We start from the raw sequence: 20978 nt of genomic DNA on the forward strand, positions 1-20978 counted from the left end.
TTCGGATGTTTTTCCAGGGATCTGTTGTAGCCACTCCTCCAGTTTGGGGGTCACAGCCCCTAGTGCTCCGATCACCACAGGTACCACTGTGGCCTACACCTTCCAAGCCTTCTCCAGTTCTTCCCTGAGCCCTTGGTATTTCTCTAGTTTCTCATGTTCCTTTTTCCTGATGTTGCCATCGCTTGGTATTGCCACATCCACCACTACGGCTTTCCTCTGCTCTTTATCCACCACCACAATGTCTGGTTGGTTCGCCATTACCATTCTGTCAGTCTGGATCTGGAAGTCCCACAGGATCTTGGCTCGCTCGTTCTCTACCACCTTGGGAGGTGTTTCCCACTTTGACCTTGGGGTTTCCAGTCCATACTCTGCGCAGATGTTCCTTTATACTATGCCAGCCACTTGGTTATGGCGTTCCATGTATGCTTTCCCTGCCAGCATCTTACACCCTGCAGTTATGTGCTGGACCGTCTCAGGGGCCTCTTTGCACAGTCTACACCTTGGGTCTTGTCTGGTGTGGTAGATCTGGGCCTCTATGGCTCTGGTGCTCAGGGCCTGCTCCTGTGCAGCCAGGATAAGTGCCTCTGTGCTGTCCTTCAGCCCGGCCCTTTCAAGCCATTGGTAGGATTTGTTGAGATCAGCCACTTCAGTTATGTTTCGGTGGTACATCCCGTGTAAGGGCTTGTCCTCCCATGATGGTCCTTCTTCCAGCATCTCATCCTCTGTGCTCCACTGCCTGAGACATTCACTCAGCACGTCATCTGTCGGGGCCTTATCCTTGATGTACTTATGGATCTTGGATGTTTCATCCCGGATAGTGGCTCTCACGCTCACTAGTCCTCGGCCTCCTTCCTTGCGGCAAGCGTATAGTCTCAGGGTGCTGGATTTGGGGTGGAACCCTCCATGCATGGTGAGGAGCTTTCGTGTCTTAACATCTGTGGTCTGTATCTCTTCCTTTGGCCACCTTATTATTCCCGCAGGGTATCTGATCACTGGCAGAGCGTAGCTGTTTATTGCCCGGGATTTGTTCTTGCCATTGAGCTGGCTTCTTAGGACTTGCCTTACTCGTTGGAGGTATTTGGCTGTTGCCGCATTCCTTGTTGCCTGTTCAAGGTTGCCGTTCGCCTGTGGTATTCCAAGGTACTTGTAGTTGTCCTCAATGTCTGCTATTGTTCCTTCTGGAAGTGAGACCCCTTCTGTGTGGATTACCTTGCCTCTCTTTGTCACCATCCTCCCACATTTCTCGAGCCCGAATGACATCCCGATGTCTGAGCTGTAGATCCTTGTGGTGTGGATCAGCGAGTCGATGTCTCGCTCATTCTTAGCATACAGCTTGATGTCGTCCATGTAGAGGAGGTGACTTATGGTGGCCCCGTTCCGGAGTCGGTATCCATAGCCAGTCTTGTTTATTATTTGGCTGAGGGGGTTCAGACCTATGCAGAACAGCAGTGGGGACAGTGCATCTCCTTGGTATATGCCACATTTGATGGATACTTGGGCAAGTGGCTTCCCATTGGCTTCAAGTGTGGTTTTCCACAACCTCATCGAGTTTGCAATGAAGGCCCTTAGAGTTCTGTTGATGTTGTACAGCTCCAAGCATTCAGTGATCCATGTGTGTGGCATTGAGTCATAGGCTTTCTTGTAGTCGATCCATGGCTTCCATTTTGTGGAGAGACAGGTTATTGGCCGGTAGTTGGATGGGACAGTACCCTTTGAGGGATCCTTCATTATCAGGATCGTTCGCCCTTTGGTTAGCCATTCAGGGTGAGTCCCATCCCTTAGCAGCTGGTTCATTTGTGCTGCCAGGCGCTCATGGATTGCAGTGAGTTTCTTTAGCCAGTAGGCGTGGATCATGTCAGGGCCGGGTGCTGTCCAGTTTTTCATACCTGAGACTCTTTGTTGGATGTCTGCCACTGTGATAGTCACTGGGTTCTGTTCAGGGAGGTTGCTGTGGTCTTCCCTCAGATCCACCAGCCACTGTGCATTGTTGTTGTGTGATGCCTCCCTCTCCCATATCCCTTTCCAGTACTGTTCAGTTTCCAGCCTTGGTGGGTCTGCTCTGCTGTTATTACCCTGCCATTGAGAGTACACTTTCGCAGGTTGTGTTGCGAACAGCCGGTTTATTCGTCTGGCTTCGTTATCTCTGGTGTATCTCTTTAGGCGGCTGGCCAAGGCTTGTAGCCTTTGCTTGGCAGTTTCTATATATATATATATATATATATATATATATATATATATATATATATATATATATATATATACACACACACACAATATTTCCCTGGAGTTTATAGCCATTCACAGTTTTAAATCAGCAATAACACTCCACATTTTCATGGTTTATCGCCTAACAGTTGCTTCACCAATAGAATTTTTTATCTCGCTCTGTGTTTTTCTTCCATTCACATTTTATCTGTGTCAACCAACCAGGCCTTCATTATCTAAAGTCTCACAAATCTATGTTAATGGGTATTAACCTTATCACAGCACGTGTTCATTAAAAAAAAAACATACCTTGGCTAATTTCTCAATCTGCTTCTCCAGCTCCTCGATACTTGTGGCCTGGTCAACGTCATCCTGCCACGACAAAACAAGTTCAGCAAACATATGCAAGGGAATTTTATCCTGACTTTCATGAATGGAGCTAAAGATAATACGTTACCTCATCATAGGTCTCCACCTTTTTAACCTTCTTCATATCTTCTTCCTCCTCATCGTCCTCCTCCTCGGCCTGGTCATCGCTGTCATCATCATCATCTTCATCATCGTCGCTGTCCCCGCCTAGCTTTCTTTTGCGTTTGACGGCAGAGGATGGAGTGCCAATGGACTGGTTTTCATCTGCACCCATACTAGCCTCCCTCTTCCCAGTGCGCTTGGCATAAATGGTCCTCAGCCTTGCATTGCAATACACAAGTTCAGCGTGATACAGAGCACACGGAGAAAAAAAGTTTTAAGACTTAAAATAAAATATTTTAAAATACTTACTTCTTCAGTTTCCCCTCCATGATGATCTTGTCTTTTCTCATGTTTGCCATCTGATCCAGGTTCTTGTCAATTTCACTGGGTGGGAAAATGCAATCCTGTGAGTTACAGCTGTCTATCTATGTTTTGGCATTCAGATAGAAAGTTATCGCAAAAGAGCAGAGAGTGGCAACTATCTACAGCCAAAGTTTAATAAGCTGCTATCCCAGAGCACAAATTAATACTTGCATAATTACAATCAAAAGGACTCTACTGCAAATTATTGCTCCCTCCTGCAGCTTTATTAAGTATTTTCCACTGCATCAATAAAACATATCATTACTGGCTAATGAATAATTTGGGGTATAATGAAAAGTGTTAAGCAATATAAAAGCGTATGCAGTGTGTCACAGACGAATATAGTTTTTCAGTGTGCAGCTGGTGAATAAGGGTTTTAACTTTGCATGCCTAATTATGTCAATTCAGAGATAGTAAGACCACTTTATAACCATCAGACAACAAATACTTAACTGGGCCCAGATCGATAAGCTCACTATTGCTTTTCACCTAAATCTCCTTCGCTTACCTGATAACAGCTTTACTGCAGGCGAGTTCATTAGCCAGGAAGCCCAGGATGGAAGCTTTCTGGGCAGGTGTGTGGGCCTGGAAGGCCTTGGTCTTCAGACTGAGCGCCAGAGGTGCTAGTTCTGTATTGGCACAATGGGCGCCCATGTACATCTGTAGGACTTCAGACACATTATCCCTGTTGATCCCAACGTTGGTCAGGTGGTCGCCCAGCATAGTTTTAGTCTGACAGGAGGAAAGAGACAGTGAAGAAGACCTAAGTTTGCTGAATGTCAAATGAAGGTTTTTGCAACTAGAGCAAATGTAAATTGGTTTACTCTATAGACCCCTCTATAGGACACACATTAAAAGAAAGTACAGCACTACATGAATATTCAATTTAGGTATAAAAGCATTGCTTGAGCTCACCTTTTGCCCAGGTGGTAAGCCAGGATCACAGACTGCTAAAGAAAGCAGTTTTACCAGCAAGTCTTGGACTTGACCCATGCTGTCCCCAACATTGAGCAAACCCTCCTGCAACATGCCCAGGGTGGGCACATCCGCATTCAGATCAAGACCCAAAACCTTCCCAAAGCCGCGCAGAAACTGCATCAGCATCAGACAGTCGGATACGGCCTGTCCTGGTAGGATGAGCCCAGGAATCCGGGAAAACTCTGGGAGAAGCTGGACAAAGAAAAGAGAGTAGGGTTGGTATTGTTAATGCTCCTGTTGTATTACAGTGAGCAAAATACATGAAATCCTATAAAAAACACAATATAATGGGATCACACACATCTGCTGACTGTTATCAAGATGGTGCTTTCCAATTTATAGTAATGACTGCTTATCTCTACATTATGCAGTACTTGCTTTTACCACTTGGGGGCGCACATATCCACAGTTAAACTTGCTCCGTTGTGATGTGGTCCAAAAGTGAGTTTCACTTACAATTTAATCTAGTAATAACAATAATAACCATAGTCTGACAGTTGTGTTGGGGCAGGTTAACTCATAAATATGAACAATTTTAAAATGCACATTACAGCAACCTAGATTTTTATTAGTGATCAGCTTCACCCAGTCTAAACTACCTTGTGATCAGACAGACACATGTCTTCGTTTGGCTTCTTCAGTTCCCTGGCTATCTCCAGCTCCAGCCTCCGTTGCTCCAGTTTACGCTCTTTGTTCAGACGCTTCTCATCCCTTTTCTCCTGCCGCAAGCGTTCACGCTCCTAGAGAGTCCAAAATTCGAGGGACCATTAGCGAAGCACAGTGTGTGTGCATACATTTTTGTGTATGCACATGGGTGTGTGTGCGTGTGTGTGTGTGTGTGTGTGTGCGTGCAGGAGCAGACAGGAAGGTTTAGTTGACTTTGCTGAGCAGTATTAGAATTCAGCCTAATGCTGTTGTGCATTCAAAGGAAAAGTGCTTGAGGGCCAGAATCTTTTGACTTGGTAAGTGTGCAGGAAAAAAAATAAATGGAGGGAAAAAGCGCACAAAAAGGAGAGAAAGAGGGAATCTATCCAGGGAATAATGACTTAGGCGCTTTTTATTGAGTGTACCGTGTGTGTGTTTCTGCATTTATTTGTGTGCATATGGACTACCTCCGCTTTCTTGCGAGCCTCAACAGCCTTCATCAGCATTACATGTTGCCTTCTCCTCTCCCTCTCCTAGAGTGGCAGGAAACAGCGGTACATTAACAAGAAGGCACAGCACACACCTTGCTCACATTCCACTACATTTAGTATGTATTAATGTAAAACTGTGATGCACAGTAGAGGCACCGTACTTAAAACGAACACAAAACAATGCTTCACATGTATACACTTTCACATGTACGGTGGAAGCATAAGTGAAGAATACAGTAGTACAATGACAACCAAAAAGCGACACATAGATGCGATACAAAGTAGATGTGATGACAGGCTCAAAAGGAGAAGCAGCCGGACTCGGTGATGGCACCTCTAGACTAAAGCTGACGCAACAAAAGCAACAAAACGCCGGGTGCCAGAAGTTCTCTGGCATGCCACGCTGGCATTGTGATCAAAATAATAAATTTAATTACGTGACTCGACGCTAATGTTTATCTGATGTATCGTTTTAATTGGTGAGGAGATGACAAAGAGGTATGAATGGCAAAGAGGGGTTACAAACAGAGCAGTCCTACTTCATTGGTTCTGGCAGCTTAAGTATTAGCACAGCGTGTGAGTGCTGGGGATGAGACGTCTATGTAGTTCTTTGGTGCATTATACACAGCCTAGTGCAAAGGGCACAGGAATCACCAGTGACTGACTATCGTTTTATTTGATCTCTTTAGGTTTCCCGCTCTGCCATATCAGGCTGTCATTCCCTCTCTGATCACCAGAAACACACAATTGCCACTATTAGGGTTTGCCAAGGACATTTTCCAGCACATAGTGACTAAAATGGGCTGTCTGTGAAGATTGTTTTGTCATTGTGATAAACAAAAACAGGCTGGATGCCAGGCACTCTGCTACAATATTTCTATGTTCTTATTGGTTTGATTTATCTACAAATGGAAAACTTCAAAAGGGACAAGTTCAAAAAGGACATCAAGCCTGTGGCATTCAGCTTTTTCCTAGATTTCAATTTCATCAACAACACTGAATATGTTAAAGGTCATTATGATAAAAAACTACAAGAAATCCAATGCATTTCATTTGCAAGTGACAACCTTAAATACCAGGATTATTTGATGTCTTAATTTGCCCCCCTTCTTTGCGCTGCATGTAACGCTACATGTAGTTTGTCCACTGTGAAACGGATAGGTAGACCTTCAGATTGCTGCAGCTGTGTATGAGTGAGAAGGGCTACAAGCAGGACAGCCAGGCCAAAATAAAATGCTACACAGAACCACATTTGTCTCCATGGTGGAACTGATCGTTTGGCTGTTACAGTCGATAAAGTCTATTTTCAAGTAAAGGTTGTACTGTGTTTGTTCCACAAGGCAAGCTATGGGAAATCTGCCTGGATGTGTCTCCGCCATAAAGACAAAATGATTCTCAGTAGCTTTTTTCATTCTTTGTGCAGAGTACAAGAACAGTGAGTAACAGAGAGGCTGGGATGGGGCAGGTTAAAGTCCAGCACTCTGTGGACCGCAGAGCAGATGCATGGACGAACAGACACAAGCTCAATGTCTGGCCCAAAATTGTCAAGCACTCATGGGTAACACAGGCTACTCCAATACAACAGTTAGACAATGTATGTGATGGATGGAAACTCCTTGAGTGCACTTTCAGACAGTGAGTGTGGATTGGCTAGCAGTCTTTGGAATGTATTCTGAGTAAAAGGAGTAGGATGGGGAGGGGGGGACAGAAGCTGCCTGGCCACCGTGACAGGGTCAGTTGTCCCTCAGGACGAGCAGATGGAGGCAGCATACTGACTCTTTTCCTTTTTTTTGTTGGTTTTGCTGGAAAGCCATGCAGAAGAATGTAGTATGACAGCAGCCAGTGCTACACTTAATGCATTGCTATGACAACCATAACACAACCAGTTACACGATGCAGGTGTTAGATGTACAAAAATAAACATACCCATACCATATCTAGTCTATGCCTCTCCAACTCCTGGCAGAGAGAGTTGGCAAAATATTATGAAACAGAAGTGATATCCAATACCAATAAGCACTGGGTTTAATAAATAGAAATACTTCAGAGTGTAATTAAATAAATGTTTGGTAATTAGGCACATTCATACAGTATATGCTCACACATAAACACACACACACAAATGCATGCCTCCAAATTCCTATTTGAGGTAAATGGCTTTATTCAGCAGTAACTATATTGTTTAAGAGGCTGAGCCAAATGGTGGTGAATGCCTACCTGGTGTTTGAGAATCTCTGCCTGCTGTCTCCTCAACTCTTTCTCCTTGAAGAAAAGAAAGAGAATATGAGTGGAAAATCAATATGCTTCCATGGTGCCAATATCATGAAAATCACTGCAGACTGATGGAATTTCAGCCCATTTCAAAAGACTGCTTTGATTTCATTGCCAGCAACTTCTTAAGTGGATGAGACCCCAGATCGCACTACATATCAAATAATGGAGCAACTTTCCCTTTTTAGGCTTTAAATATATCAACAGTCATTTCACACGTTTCAAGAGGCACATTAGAATTAGCAATGAACGTACCTTTATTCGTTTTTCAGCCTCCAATATTTTAGCATTGGCAGCTTCCTCCTTCTTTTTTCGCTTGGCCTGTGAATAAAAATTAAGGTCAAGAATCACAGAGACATATATCAATCAGTCGGGCTTTGTTGCACTTTAACTGATTGTTTCCAGTTTTCTGCTGTGAGCAAAGATTTTATGCTCCTGAATGCCAGTCAAATTTGTAAAACACAGCAAATGAATAATGTATCTCTTTAACACATAATTGTGAAAACTCTGAAGCCTCCCGTTAAGAGTGGCTTGCCAACCGTGTCAACTCAAAATTGATTTAGTCCTGCTAAAACACTTTGAAGCTCCTACAGTATAATTGTGTGCGCCGGCGCGTGTGTGTGTATGCATCTCCTCGTGTGTTTGTGTGTGCGTGTGCAGAAAACAGCACCTATTTTTTTCCCCTCGACCCACTTATGCTAAACTGTTACTGTTGTCTGATGAAAAAAAAGACTTTTCTGTCCAATTTAAATAAAGTCTGAAGAGGCAGCAACAGCCATTTTAATATTCAACAGCCATCAACCAAGACCAATTTAGCATTAGTTCCATGTGGAATTATGCCTAAGACGACGCAGCTACCTCCAATGCATGCTGCTGTTCAGTAATGAGCTTTAGGAAGATTAAAACACTATAGACTGAGGCTGTAGCTATCCAGGAATGTTCTGCTCAATCAGAGGTGCTATTGGATCAGATTCTGTACCTCCAAAATTTGCTGTGCTCTGAGTTCCTTCTCCATACGAATCTGCTGAATACGCTTAATCTTTTCCTGTAAAAAAAAATTGTTTTAGAAAATTAATCTCTTAATACGTTTTTGGACTTTGGAAAACATCACCTTGCTAACTCTCTATTACAACTGAGGTGGCCAAAAGGGCACAGCAGTAAGTTTATTACAAGGAATGATGGTAATTGAAAAGATACAGTTTCAAAAATAAGCATTCAGCATCTAGCGTGGTGCACACAGGGGTTACGTGTGTCAGGACACTTAGGTGATGAGAAAGTTAAGGAAAAGGTTTGTCAGCGGGTAGATGAAGAAAGGCCCACCTGCTGCTTGAGGATCTTGAGCTGTTCTTTCTGCTTTCTCCTCTCCTCCGCTGCCATGATAGCTACAAGAGTCAAGTCAGGGCTATGTTAGTGTTTAGAACCACCTGTATTCACTCCTGAGAGCTTTACTTATTCAGGAGCTCTCACTGAGATCATCATGTTTTTTACACAACGGACAAAGACACGCGAGGAACTACATTCTAAACGGTTATTAGCCGATAAACACATGAGCACACGTGTTTATTAAGACTGCAGGTTTAAGATACAAAAACACTGCTATGTAAAACAAAGATAATATTTAAAACCTCATTTATCTGGCTGTAATACATATAAAATAAAAATAACCCAATATTTCCTTTCAGTTTAGAGTTCTATATTATTATTACAAATCAACTTGATTTATTTTTTTTCAATTATTCTTTTATGTTATTATTATGTATGTCTTACTTTAAATTATTAAATTAAATATGCTATTTGTTCTCATTTCCTGAGCTACCCTAAAAAATATTGAACAATAAACTGTATGATAAAATAATTTCATTATAGGGACTAGTCACATACAAACAATGTCTACTTAGGCATTATGACAGCCATCAAGAGCTTTGCTAGTCTTCATTATACATTCATTTAGCTCAAAATCACTTGACGTGACTGACTGAACCGCCACTGACATCCCTACAGTCTCATGCATACAAACACACAATACCGCAGTACAATCTAAATGTTTACCTTGCTGTTTCCGAGCCTCCTTGGCAGCGCGTGCTAGCGCCTGTTTCTCCAGTTTTCTCATCAGCTTCATCTGGGCAGCCTGTCGGGCTATCTCTGCATGACGTGAAAAGGACAGCACTGTCACTGAAAAAGGCCTACCTACAGCTGCTGTAACAAAGACTGGAGTATCTATTTATATTATTACATATGCAGCACATAAACATAAACGCCACAATCATTGTAGTTAAAAAACGGCCTTGTCCTTATACTACATTGTTCCCAACTGAAACTCCTTTCTTGCTCTTAGCCACCTGAAATATGGCTGGTTGATTAATGGCACACAGTGTTATAACAAACATATTTCAGGGCTCATTTCCTCTGCTAACCTTGAGCTTCTAGTTTGCGCAGAAGTTTGACCTCACTGGGACTGGGGCCCTCGGGTGCCAGTGGATCGCCCACATTAGGGGGCCGTCCCTTCCTTCGCCGGCTGCCTTTACCGCCTTCGCCCGTTAGCTGGCGTTCTGAATTGGGCGGGCGGCCCCTACGACCCTCCATGGCCAAAATACGAGGGATGACCTCCTCTTCCTTCAGCAGGCTCCACTGTAAGCCCTAGAAAAATGGGGGTGGAGAGATTTGGGGGGAAATTACTTGTTGACATGCGTTTTTTTTATGTGAAAAGGAACAATTAATTCTTCACTAGACTGTGATCTAAATATGAAATCTAAATATTTTGGTTGATATAAAATAACTAGTTTCTATAATGCATAGTGCAAATCTGCCTATTTACAAGTACCTTTCATTACCATTCGCTTATCTATTGATCTGTCTATCCCCTCAGCACTGCATGATTATCTCTTTTCTTTACAGTTTTCCAGTAATAGACCCAAACACATTTTCTAGTTTATCTCTTTGTATCACAGACACAAAACTTGGCATATATCATTGGTCACCTGTGGAAGTAATGTCAGCTGATTATTACATTTCTCCATGCACAGTGAGAGGTCTATGAACTAGGACTACTGAGGGTTTTGGTTGATTCCTGTCCATGCCCTGACAGTGACTGCTGCATGAAGCTCTGCCTGCCGCTAGATGAAAAGATGAACAGGGATCAGGGAGAGAAATAGAGAGATGAAAGGCAGTCACCTGGGGTCCTTCTCTGGCTTCATAGAAGTCACCAACCCTTATCTTTGCACTGAAGCTAAAATTATCACGCGTGATGCCACTTATTCCATTTCTGGATAGATACTACAGAAGAGAAAATAATAATGGCGTTGGTTTAGGCAGAAAAAAATGCGAAATTAGCGACATTGAAAAGCAACTGGGAGGCACTAGACTGGAGGAAGACGCTGGTTACAGTATGCATCGGTGCAGTGCTACTAATCATTATAAAAGCCAGGGGACAAAAAAGAGCAGGAGCTCTCGGGAGAGAAAAACGGTTCTGACCTTGGGGTGCACAATTCAGGCCCCTTCTTATTTATCTGCAGCATCGCTAGGCTTTTGACTGCACGCTCACTGACTAGCAGTGAGTGAACATTACTACACATCTTTTGTATATGACACTACACTTAATGGTACCTTTGAGCATTTGACGAATTATTAGAAGAATATTAAATATTCAAACATGCAGTACAAATGGGGCCAAAGCTGTGCATTCCAACACTAATCATTTATCATTTTAGTGGGGGAAGGTGAGGTGAAAAAAGTGGCACAAGAAGTGAATCTAAGAATATCATCTCTCACTATTAGGGTCATAGACAGCGGGGGTAGGGTGGGGGTGGAGTGCAGCTGGAGCGATTGCATAGATAACACACAACAAATCATGATTCCCAAGCACTTGTTTGAGTAATGTGGATGAGCAGTGTAGCAATTATTGCTAAAAACCGCCTTCTGTAATAAATCATAAGCCATGCCGCCCACAATGATTCCCACAGTAAACCCTGGTACAAACTCAGCTGCTCATCTGCATGCCTCAAAACATCTGCTTCTGTATCATGGATGCAGATTAAACTGCAGCTCTTTAAGGTCGAGGTACCTTCATCACATCTGGGTACTGCCTTAGTTTCTTGCCACATGGGGCGTAGTAGGCCACCTCTCCCTGTGGGCGCCCAGCCACAGATTTGATTCTTGTTTCTCTCCGCCACCTGGGTTTTCAGTGATGATTGAAGAAAAAAGGGAAAAGTCAGACAAATAGTGTTTTTGTGACTACGAGCTGATGCGATCATGAAAGTGACAAAAACAGCCCTCTCCGAAGCACTTTATAGGAGCTCCCTCGTTCCTCTGCCTCCTGTACTGTACATACCCCAGCTCCAGAGGTGTCATCAATTCCTTCTCATCCATCACCCTCTTCCTCTTCCCCAGGCCTGTGGATAGAGAGAGTTCAACCATCAATTTAAACGTAAAAGCCATGACAAGAAATCTACGGTAGCAGCAGCAAAGCTTACTAGTAATCCCACCTGTCAGTTAGCATACACATACACTCACTGGCCACTTTATCAGGTACACCTGTAAAGACCAATTCACACCAGTACAGAAGCTACTGCTGTAAATACTGTTTTTACAGTTACACGGTTTTAAGCTAATGCTCTAAGAGAGAAGTATTTATTATTGAGGTCACAGTGGGGGTGAGGTTTTTTGAGTGTGATGGTTCTAATGTTTCCGCCACTATGTTCCTGCTCCAGGAGCAAATTTATACATTACATACATACATTCAATTATTTAACATTTATCAGTTGACATTGTAGTTACAAAAAGCACAAAAAAGTCTTTAAGTCATAAATATATGAATGGTTCCTTGAAAGATTCCTGTTTCCTCTAGTCTAGGTAAACTGTTTGCACTGAAAAACGTGTTGCTATGCCAAACACGGTGTCAGAGCTCCTGGGCATGCCCTTACAGGACCTCGGAGCACCAGTTAGATGGTGACAACTAACTGACGTTTGTCTCCGCCCTCCTTAACAGTAACAATCTTACTTCAATCATCTGAGGACAGTGGGAGTGTAATTCCTCCAGGCCATATACTATGACTACTTTGCAACCCTGTTAAAACCCATTTTTTATCCTTCGCTTATACACTGTCTTCACACGATTTTGGAAATGTTACCTAATGGAGATGCTAGGCTGTAGGACGATGAGCCTGGAGAGCTGTGATAAGCCAAGGCACTGGAGCTGGTCACAGCGGTGGGGGACTTGATGACCTGTAGGTTGAGAGGGGAGCAGCTGGTTGTGCTGTGACTGGTGGAGGTGTTCAGTAGTTCTGGGCCTTTAGTTAGCCTGCGGGGAGACATCTCCTTCTTAGATGATCCAGACGGCAGCAGCTTTAGCTCCTTCAGCTTCTTCCCAGAGATGTCACTGTCTGAGTTACTGTCAGACTCTGAAACGGGAAACCAGGGTAAGATGATATGACATGTGGTATTTCAAAAATATTGTGTTATCTATTAGTGTCAAGGGCAAACGTGAGTATTTTACACTGCTTGTTTGTGATCATGTAGGATATAGAATATCTGACTGAAGCTAAATAGGTAAAGGTAACTCTTTTCGGCTTTATCCCGAATTTAATTTAATTTAATTTAATAAATTCCCGAATTTATAAGGGGTAGTGATTTGGCGATTTTATGCAGGATGCCCTTCCTGATGCAGCCCTTCACTGAAGGCATTGAACCCACAACCTGGGCGATAGGAGCGCAAAACGCCATGGCTGGCACCATCTGACTGAAGCTAAATATCAAGTTGAAACGATTAAGTTTCAGGCTATTAGCCGTGAAGATTTGCTGGAATGTTACATGGATGTATAAAGTCAGCTTCCCTTTTTGTCACCTTTTTAACTGTACCGCATTAAAGGGGTTTTTGTCAGCTTATGGTTAAATTCTACATTGAATGGATTAATGTACAAAGACCATACAAACCTGACAGGCTATCATCTGAATCCTCTTCATCTTCTTCCTCCTCAAGGTCATCATCCTCGTCATCATCATCGTCATCATCTCCCGAGTCATCTGATTCCTTGTTAGCAGGCAGACCGGCTGTGGGATTACATGTACCAGGGATCCCCACTCCAGGAATTCCGACTCCAGGGATACTAACTCCAGGTATTCCGATCCCAGACTCTCCTCCGCGAAACAAATCTACCAGTGACTGTACCAAGTGGTTCTGAGAGAAGCCCTTCCAGGCAGATAAAGGGTCTGCTTGTCCCTGTCCAAGCCCTGGTGCATGTCCTTTACCCTTGAGGGCCTTGCTCTTTCTGGATCCATGACCTGTGGCACTAGGTGAGGTAGTGGGAGGCTGTGGCAGAGGCCCAGCTTGGGTAGTTGCTGGGGTCCTACTTGCCCCTGTGCTCAGGTTGACAGGCATTGATCCAGCATCAGAGTCAGACTGAGAGGACTTACCTTGAGAGGCAGAGTTTTTGCGAGGTTTGGTGATGAGGGCCAAAGGTGCGTCCTGAGTGGTACTTTGGATGACTCCATTGGGGTGGTGTGGTTCAGGAAGCCCCAGCAGGGCACTCGAGAGGAAGAGGTTGGAGTGATTGTTTTGGGGCGGAGGAGGTGGAGCAGGTGGCAATGGTGATGAGGACAGGGATGTCCGCTTTGGAGACTTGTTTGGCCTCTGCTTCTGCTTCTTTTGGTCAGCTGGGAAAGTCTGCCCCTGGGACATGAGAGTCTGGGAATGGAGGAGAAAGAGGGAGGGGGGGTCGGGGGAGTGGGATGGAGGGAACAGAAGGGGAGGAACAAAGAAAGTTTAGGAAAAAAATTAGAAAAGAAGTGGGACAAAGTAGAGTTGCTCCAGCTGTCAGTTTGCATCACTGCTGATTGTTTGAGCAGGTGACAAAACTACAATGCCGAACACTGGTCCCGCTAACTGTGTCTAAGCCCATTCTGGGAAACAAGAAGAACACAAACGCAATAACCAAAGGCATTGTACTTGGACAGGTTTTCAAAAAGAAACACATCAGTATCACTAAAAATGTAATTACTTGTCTACACATTTGAAAAGCTCCATCATCATTACCTACACGGCCTGGCACATGTTTGCCTCTTTTACACTGATGACACATTTGGTTCAATCTAGGTTTAAGCAAAGGTGGGTTCGACTTTAACGTTGCACTTTCAACTGTATGTGATATGAAGTGAAAAAAATCAATTTCACAGACCATGAAATACAGTAACAGTCCTGAAACCACAGGGGGAATTTGGCTCGTTGTAAACTTCTCTTTACTGGTAAAACAAGACTGGGGAAATTATTTTCACAGAATGCCCTGATCTCAAAAGGGTTTGGCTTATTGATTATTAGGCTAATGTTCACATTGTTCACAAGTAATGTGGCTTGTGTGGTCAGAAAGCAAAGAAAGTGGCAGATTTTCAAAATGTGTGGATTTCACAGCTGCAAAGTTAAAGTCTGCTCCACAACGGTGAAAGCTTAGTGAGCATATCTGACTTGTGGCAGCCTAAATCATCTGCTTACCATGACAGACAATGAAAATTCACAGGCGTAACAATCAGAACTGATTCTCTGTTATGATAATTCCACAACAAATTATTGTGTTCAGTCATTTTTGTTCAGGGCACAGTGGGTTCAGTGTGTATTTTCCAGGGATACTCCAACAAGTGGCCAGGAGGAACCGCTGCATCAGTTCCCCATCAACGGAACCACAGTCATCTTTCCAAGTATCCGATGTACTAACGTAGGGGGAAAATCTGTATCTGAGCTAACACTGGTCATCAGATAAGTATTTGTAAATGTAACATCACAGAAAAATGTTTTTAACATTACTAGTGCTGATTACACAGCAGTGACTACCTGGTTCTATAAGCACAGCAACAATTGGCAAAGACAAAACATTCCCTCACTCCAAAGGTTACAACAGAAGTTACAGCAAATATAAATAAAACATTTCTTGATAATAACTGTTGGTAATTTCTGTCCCAGTGCTCTACAAGTTTACCCCCAATGATTATCAGTTCACTGCATGAAACAACTGTCTCTGATATCCAACTGCAATTGCTAGCGTTTGCTCAAGGCTGTTATAATTTTAAAGAGGCCCGCTGGAACGCAATATCAAACAACATCCTCATGTGAATGGAAAACTGCACTAGTCAATCACAGGATTTTATTTCGTAACTGAATGTGCAGATTCACTCGTGGCAGCTCTGCGGTTGCTTGGATCTTGTGTTAAATACACGCAGTAAGTGGTGTTGGTAATTGCGTGATAGTGATGAGGAGAGAGAGAAGATTAACTACAAATTTAACTTCACACTCAGCACCAGCGGATAAATTCATTAATGTCAATTTGTCTGGAATAACGGTGATCAATACAGTAAAGCTGACTGTGTAGCTAGATTATTCTTGTCTGCCTCACTGTATACGACGTATATGTGAAGCACTACAGGTTTGATGTTTGTGTGAACATGATAGAAAATGACATTATTCGGCTGCTGTTATCAGGTTGGCTTACCTGTTTGAGCCTGAACTCATTGATCTGCGCAAGTGAGGCTTCCAGCAGTTTTCTTTTGTTGGATTTGGCAGCGCCAAGGACTGCGTGCTGAGGTGGCTTCAGTGAGGACTTCTGGGAGCTTGTTACAGATGAGGTCAAACCAAAAGGTTTGGGGGAGGTAGACAGAGGAAGAGTTGAGCGGGGTGGCGAGGGAACAGAAAAGGGCTTCGGGGAGGAGCAGAGGGAGAGGGGCAGGTGCTGGGGGGGTGAGGAGGGCACCAGTTTAGGAGGTTTGGGAGATGCGCTGCTGGCAGGTGCCTTTGGAGACGTGGTGAGGGCTATCGGTGAGGAAGATGGTGAAGACTCCCTGCGGGGCTGGGTGAGGAGTGCCAGGGGCTTTGAGCCAGCAGCCAGACCAGTGGACTGAATCACACTGAAGTGCTGCTGTGGTCCCTCTGTCCGGGACCTGGAGCTGTGCAGGGCCAGTGGCGAGTTTTGGGACAAGGCAGGAGGGGAGACAGAGCAAGGTAGGGGCACAAGGGTCGGGGGGTTGGAGGGGACCTTTGGGGACTTGGTGTCTTTCTTGTCCCGGTGCTCCCCAGAGACGGGCCTGTCATTCTTTGAGGTTCCAGAGCTGGGTATCAGAACCTGCGGAGGAAATAAAGCACTGTCAGAACAAAGAAAAGCCTTATGGTTTTAATATTTATTGGTATGGATAGATTGGCAAAGGCCGTCCACAATTCAAAGTCAAACCACTGAACTGCAATAAAAACAAATGTATTTGGCTCAGTTTGTTTTTACTTGAGTTTAACAAACACTGTGTTTACTCTCTGTTATCTACCATCGTCTTTGTGTCACCTTTGAGATCTTCCTTGCCCTCTTCTCAGAGTCAGATAATTCACTCTGTTTGTCCTCTTCCTCATCTTCCTCATCCTCATCCTCGTCATCCTCATCATCCTCTGCCAAGTCTTCCAGATCGCTGCTGAGGGATCCATCACTCGAGCTGTCTGAGGATGTTCCTGATTCACTGTTGCTGGCAACAGAATTGTCTGCCGGCTTCTTTCGTGGCTTCTGAGTTAAGAGGAGAAGACTTTTGATGAAAACTATGATATTTTACGTCACATCCCTGCTTTACAGCAGAGAAGCAAACTAACCTTCTCTTTAGGTTTCTGGATCGTTTTTTCCACCAATTCTGCTGGATTGTTCTGAGGACTGCTACGGTGAGTGTTGGTGGTGTCTGAAGTTTTGGTCGGCTTGGTTGGTGCCTGGACAGAGGCCGGATTTGCAGAGAAGCTCCCTGACTGCGTGGTGGGAGGACAGACACCACTGCCATTCACTGCCCCATTCAGCCCTAGGCAACACAAAACAGATATGCTGCATCACTAATCAGCTCCATCTTGTCTGAGAATTTTGCTACACGGGATAATGAAATATATGGAACTAACTGTGGAATGTAATAAGCTAATAAAAATATCGGTTTATACATGTATCTCATCAAACACGCTCGCTGTGTGAGTCACAAGCCCAACACGAGTGGTTTACATAATAAAAGATAAATTAAAAGATACTGTGAAATTAAAAGAGTGCCAAAAACGGAGATTACGAGAGGAAAAGCAAGGGAGATGTTGACAGCTTGAAAAGCAGAAGTCTTGTCACCGTATGAAGAGGATGTAGGTTGGGAAAGAAGAAAACACAGAAAGAGGTGGTTGGTGAGGAGGGACAGATGCCAGGCTGGCAACTAACTTTGAATATGTATCAGGGTCTTAGAGGCGATCTGTGGCGTGAACGGTGCTGTACCTTTAGGTGGGGCGTGACTGTTCTTGCCTGGCATCCTGATCTGGACAGGACTAGCGCTGTGGTTGGGCTGAATGTGAGGAGTGAAGAAAGGAGGGAAGCCAATGAAGGAAGGGAGGAAAGCAGCAGTTCCCCGTCCATGGGCTTCAGCAGCTCGCCACCACTCTGTTGGGAGGGGAGAGAGGAGAGGATTAAAAATGCATTCCCATCAAGCCCACTGCCAAATGAAATTCAAACGCTCCCATCTTACCAGAAAGGGCTCCTAGCTGGGGGTGAGCAGCCAAAGCGGTTGACATGCCCAGGGAGCCCAGGCCTCCAAACTCAGGCCTGCCTGCTCCAGCAGTGTAGAGGGCTCCAAAGGCTGGGTGGTTGACCAGAGGGAAGGCACTTGACAACGTGGAGCCAATAAATGGCTGCTCTCCTGCTGCTCCAAACAGACGGCCTGAAATGTATCCAAACCAAGCAGAACGTGTTCAAATATTGTCAAATGCATCCCACAGCAGATAGCTTGTGTCTAACAACACAGATAAGTGACAGAGCAACAGGTAGAGAAACGTGTTAACCTTAAAATCACTCCAGTGTCTGCTCAATTAGCATTTTTCACAGTAAAATGAGAAATGATGGTGTTTTTAACATTTCTGCTTTTGTGACGTTGCCAAATATTTAAACACATGTAAAGCAAACTGATTGAGTAGCTTGAGTAGCTGAGTTTTTTTGCACATTTTTGTTGTAGAGTTTATTGGTGCTTTGTTCCTTAAAGCTACTCGTTCTCTTTCTGACAGAAGCTAAACAGTCCCGTAAAAGATTAATTCCATACGGGAGGTGAACTTCACGCTGAACTCCAGTATCTAAAAATACCCACTGCTGATTTAATTTTACTTGCGTATGTATAAGGTTTTCTTCCATGAACTGTAAATGTTGCAGATTTTAGTGACAGTTGTTTATTGCACCTTCGGTGCAACTTGCTGCCCTACTGTTAGTTTTGTTTATGTTTATTTGTCCAGACTGAGAACATTGTTCTTAAATTACCACCCTGAGCTCTTAACGTAACAATCGACAGGGTGTAAAACCTAGATTTAAAAAGCTCTTGAAGTTGTCACTTCTCATCCACTTGACTACAGAACTACTGTCTTTTATTTGTGCAAGAATTAACTATAGACTTAGCTTTCATATTGCGTCCAATTTTAAAAGGCTGCTGTGTCATTTCTAAGAGAGGCAGACAGACTACCGCTTCAGAGTGACGCTTATGTCCGAACAGTGAAACATTTAAATTGCATTTGTCATAATCCAATTTCAACATAGAACTATTTGTGCAGTGATATTTCTTCAGCGTTGATGCGGGTGTCAGAATTTGCTACATCGGGCAACAAGTGAATATTCTTGGTGAAGTGAAGAATGTGTGTATGAAGTGTAAAAGCTAACCTCCTATCCTTTTGGCATTCAATTTCAGCACAGAAGAATACTTCATCAACATCATCATCGTCTAGCGTTTTCCTGAGCACAATCATTTCTGGCAGGGGCGACTGCCACATATTACCTCCTCCCAGAGTCAGATGCAATTTGGTGTGAGCATACTTCATGCAAATTCAATTTCTATTCCAGAAAAGGAGAGCAAGCCTGCTTGATGCCTCTGCATAAGCCAGGTAATACACATGCAAAAAGTGATGACTGAAGAAAAGGAAAGTGTTGTGCACAATGCAAATGAAAATGTCAAACTACTATACACTTGCATACACCACAGAAATGTAAAAGGGAGTGACGCCCGAGCTCAGTGTTTTCTGAACTAATGCAGTCTAGGATCTAATTACCCAGGGGCAGAGTTTACACAGTATGTGCTACACATAATAATATAGGAAACACTGAAGACTATTAATGAACAAGATGCATCTCGGAGAACGCAAACTGTTTGTGGTTCGTTGACAAGAAAAAAGGCTTTACTAACATGCCAGCACGGTGACGCATGAGAGTGTAGCCCCTTGCTTCAAGGCCCCCACGTACCACAAAGGCAGCGAAAATCTGCCTTTTGAATGTCATTAGAATATGCTGAATATGTAGAGCCCGCCTTGCCAGCGTCAGCTAGTGGATACGAAGATAAACGACTGCAATGCAACCCCCAGAAAGGCCAGCCACAGCATTCACTTATGCCTGGGGTGCCCACCTCTCCCCCACACACCCCCTTTCCTTTCTAGGCAACACAAAGTGACATCTGCAAATGCCTTTTCAATATTAATGCAGGCTTCCAGAAGGCGAATAATTAAATCTAAAAATTTGAAGCGAGAAAGAAGCACGGGCGAGACATACCTAGGATTACCTACTCTCTCTTCGTCGCTCTGCCTTTCTGTCTCTCCCTCGCTCCCTCGCCCTCTTTCTCATTCTGTTTCAATCCTTCTTCCTCTCTGACAAACTGCACCGCCTGCTTTTTTCATGTTTGGATGCTGCCGAAGGGGGATTAATTTGTTGTTTGTTGCAGTCAATCAAATTTCCACAGACAGATTTAAGTTAATTGCATCCGTGAGTTGATCCCAGAAGGAGAGAGTGCTACAAGCTCCGATCAGCTTTTATTCTCTAAGTGATATCCTCATCAATGACACATGCACACACGCACGCGCACACACACACGCACACACACACACACACACACACACACACACACACACACACACACACACACACACACACACACACACACACACACACACACACACACACAGTGCTTATTTTCATGTTTGTCAGATTCTTTCCTTAAGTGTTATTGGAACATTGGCAAAGCACCTTGAATCAGTGTACGGTCAGTGAGGATACTGGTTCTATGAAATACATAATTACTGACGTTACCTGTTTACACAGCACACTTTAGTTCTGCTTGTCGCCCTGGCTGAGGAGTTTTTTTCCCTTTATCGTGATACCTGAAGCTGGAACTGTGCCTTACATTTATTCAGTATACATGTGTGTATATATTTGAGTTATGATCCGACGACTGAAATGGAATGAATGTGTGGAAAGGAAAAGAATTGGCTTGCTTGATTCCCACAAAGCGCAGCAGAACTTCAGAGCAAACAGCCTGCCTCTCAGCATTTCATTTGACGCTCAGTCCAAAATCGCTTATCTAGAAAATCTGAGCACACGTAATGGCACAGAGGGATAAGAGGGATGTATAATACATAAGGAGAGAGATGCTCCTAATGGCGTCGTCTTTGGGGCAACATATTGGAGATGAAGGACAGAACAAGAGGCTTTATTTTGCCCTCTCCTTCTCCTTTTTCCCATAACAGAGAGAAAACACAACAATTATGGGGAAACCTGGATATAC

At 43.8% G+C, this 20978-nt stretch overlaps 1 protein-coding gene across 11 annotated transcripts in view; it reads right to left on the minus strand.

The window, feature by feature from the left end:
- Positions 1-20978, minus strand: part of baz2ba (bromodomain adjacent to zinc finger domain, 2Ba) — a 61838-nt gene that overhangs the window by 7238 nt on the left and 33622 nt on the right. For 2 of the 11 annotated variants that reach the window (XM_041070010.2, XM_029143414.3), the window contains exons 4-27: positions 17919-18110; positions 17672-17833; positions 17029-17225; positions 16733-16945; positions 15896-16522; positions 13353-14103; positions 12551-12820; positions 11752-11812; positions 11485-11593; positions 10596-10697; positions 9839-10061; positions 9474-9566; positions 8745-8806; positions 8404-8469; positions 7680-7745; positions 7371-7415; positions 7086-7112; positions 5130-5195; positions 4617-4757; positions 3955-4209; positions 3548-3771; positions 2986-3060; positions 2663-2894; positions 2515-2577 (exon numbers count right to left, since the gene is read on the minus strand). In XM_041070010.2, the coding sequence (XP_040925944.1) occupies positions 2515-2577; positions 2663-2894; positions 2986-3060; positions 3548-3771; positions 3955-4209; positions 4617-4757; positions 5130-5195; positions 7086-7112; positions 7371-7415; positions 7680-7745; positions 8404-8469; positions 8745-8806; positions 9474-9566; positions 9839-10061; positions 10596-10697; positions 11485-11593; positions 11752-11812; positions 12551-12820; positions 13353-14103; positions 15896-16522; positions 16733-16945; positions 17029-17225; positions 17672-17833; positions 17919-18110 (4322 nt within the window). Of the gene's footprint in view, positions 1-2514; positions 2578-2662; positions 2895-2985; positions 3061-3547; positions 3772-3954; positions 4210-4616; positions 4758-5129; positions 5196-7079; positions 7113-7370; positions 7416-7679; positions 7746-8403; positions 8470-8744; positions 8807-9473; positions 9567-9838; positions 10062-10595; positions 10698-11484; positions 11594-11751; positions 11813-12550; positions 12821-13352; positions 14104-15895; positions 16523-16732; positions 16946-17028; positions 17226-17671; positions 17834-17918; positions 18111-20978 lie in introns of all 11 variants that reach the window. The other 9 variants (XM_029143417.3, XM_029143412.3, XM_029143422.3 and 6 more) reach the window with 5 other exon arrangements.

The sequence above is a fragment of the Betta splendens genome, chromosome 3 (assembly GCF_900634795.4).
Source record: "Betta splendens chromosome 3, fBetSpl5.4, whole genome shotgun sequence".
In the NCBI taxonomy this organism is placed as follows: Eukaryota; Metazoa; Chordata; class Actinopteri; order Anabantiformes; family Osphronemidae; genus Betta; species Betta splendens.